The sequence below is a fragment of the Coffea eugenioides genome, chromosome 6, assembly GCF_003713205.1.
Source record: "Coffea eugenioides isolate CCC68of chromosome 6, Ceug_1.0, whole genome shotgun sequence".
In the NCBI taxonomy this organism is placed as follows: Eukaryota; Viridiplantae; Streptophyta; class Magnoliopsida; order Gentianales; family Rubiaceae; genus Coffea; species Coffea eugenioides.
In genome coordinates this window covers 4,105,098-4,106,967 of record NC_040040.1, presented here as the reverse complement: position 1 = coordinate 4,106,967, position 1,870 = coordinate 4,105,098, and the positions used below count along the sequence as shown (strand labels likewise).

The 1,870-nt window shown below is 40.3% G+C and overlaps 1 protein-coding gene across 2 annotated transcripts; it reads left to right on the top strand.

Moving 5' to 3' along the window:
- Window positions 1-555: 555 nt before the first annotated feature.
- On the top strand, window positions 556-1,870 carry LOC113775672. 2 transcript variants are annotated; one of them, XM_027320648.1, is made up of 2 exons: window positions 556-1,063; window positions 1,366-1,870. In XM_027320648.1, the coding sequence occupies exon 2, from the start codon at window positions 1,430-1,432 to the stop codon at window positions 1,784-1,786; it is 357 nt and encodes a 118-aa protein (XP_027176449.1). In that variant the 5' UTR covers window positions 556-1,063; window positions 1,366-1,429; the 3' UTR covers window positions 1,787-1,870. The 2 variants fall into 2 exon arrangements, with proteins under 2 accessions (XP_027176449.1, XP_027176448.1); XM_027320647.1 differs by having other exon boundaries at window positions 557-1,158.

Genomic DNA, 1,870 nt, shown 5'->3' with positions numbered 1-1,870 from the left:
ATAATGCAGTTTTCCAATATAAGAATATGATCGATGTTCGGTTCAGGTTATTAAATGGCGGTCTAATAGACACAGAAAAAAAGATCAGATCGCGATTCTGAATTTGCACCCTAAGATTTGTTCAATCAAAGAAGAGTATTAATCATTTCTGAAGCTCAACATTTGAAATTCAACTAAATACATTAACTCGCAATAAATGGGATATTGCAAACAATAAATTATATTGGGCCGATCCAAGAAGCAATGCTTAGCTGCTAAAATCATAGCATCGGCGGCGAGAAATATGTCCATCAAACCAACAAAGGAAGGTCAATAATATTACGCAACCTATAAGGTTAGCAATTAAACTCAAATCTGCCAAAATCGCCCAAAACTTTGACAAACCGAAAAAAAAAAAGGCATCATGAATGGGAATGGATACATACGTATACGAAATTTATAGCAGTGTGGTTGGATTTGTTAGCTAATAAGTAAAGCTTTATTAAAAGTTGTTGAGCTTTCCTTGGCGTTGTATTGAATATGAATATTGATGATCACTCTTCTTCTTTTTTCTCTACTACACATAATAAAACACACGCAGATAAACACACATACCGACTCAATAAGCAATGAATGAGAGAGAGGCCTTCCTGCACTTAAATTTAATTGCAATATTTACTCCAAATTTCCTTTTTCTGCAACCATCTTGGGATTTTTTCCCCCCACAATTAATACATTTCCTGTCCCTCAATTTACACTCTCTCTCGTCTTCTACCATTCCCCGCCTTCAATTCTCTCAATTCAATTCTCCTATTCACTACACATCTTCTCTCCTTTCCACCTCTTCCCCATAATTTAATTTGAACTTTAAAGCAATCTCCTCTCTCCTCTTCCCTATTCTTCTTGTATATATAATGGCCTTACATCTCCATTACCAACAACAACAACAACAACAACCACCCCTGCTCTTCCTGTATTCACACTTCAAGCAGCCGGTGGTGCAGCCAAAAGCTGGTTGAGCGCCTTGGCCATGCTCTAAGCTGAAATTCCGGCAGCCCTTCCTTCCATCTCGATCTCTCATAAAGTAACAAAACCCTTTTCCAAATTCTACAACACCCTTTCTGGCTTTCTCCTCCTCCTCTGCCTTTTAGGTTGACTAACTGTTAATCAATCTAAAAGGTACACAAACACACGCATACGTTCACTTGTCAATCAAAACTCAATCAAATTTCGAAAGTTTAATTTGTTTCAGTTTTGACGACATGTTTTTTATACTTTACATGGCGTGATCAATGAAATATCCTTCCATCTTTTTTTCCTTTGTATGAGATGATTTTGACGCTCTTTTTTTTTTTTTTTTTAACTTTCTTAATGTTGTTTGTACAGAGAGAAAAAAGATAATTAACGGAAGAGAGCGAGATCCCTGAAAGAACGAGGCATCATCATCATCATGAGTCGCAGGAATGGAAAAGCTCCTAAACTTGATTTGAAGCTGAATTTGTCGCCGCCAAGAGGGAACCTCCGGCTTCAGTCGCCGAGCCGATCATCGACGGTGTCGCCGACATCTCCGCCCAGTTCTTGCGTCTCCTCCGAGCTCAACCAGGACCAAGACACCTATACCTTCTCCAACAGCCCTGATTCAACAGCAATGATAGTGGCGGGCTGCCCCCGCTGCCTGATGTACATCATGCTTCCGGAGAAGGATCCCAGATGCCCCAAATGCAAGAGCACGGTTCTGCTAGAAGTGTTCAATGAGAGCACCAAAACTGGCGGTGCCCCCAAGCCCACCTCAACCACAACCACCTAGATGAGAAGTGGTAGACTTCTGCCTCATATTACTAGGAATTGTTACCTTATCTTGTCCGCCTTGGCTCTACCCTTTGTTTTTTTT

What these genes read in the sequence shown, in the direction of transcription:
- LOC113775672 (XM_027320648.1), top strand. Translation starts at nt 1,430, where the DNA reads ATGAGTCGCAGGAATGGAAAAGCTCCTAAACTTGATTTGAAGCTGAAT.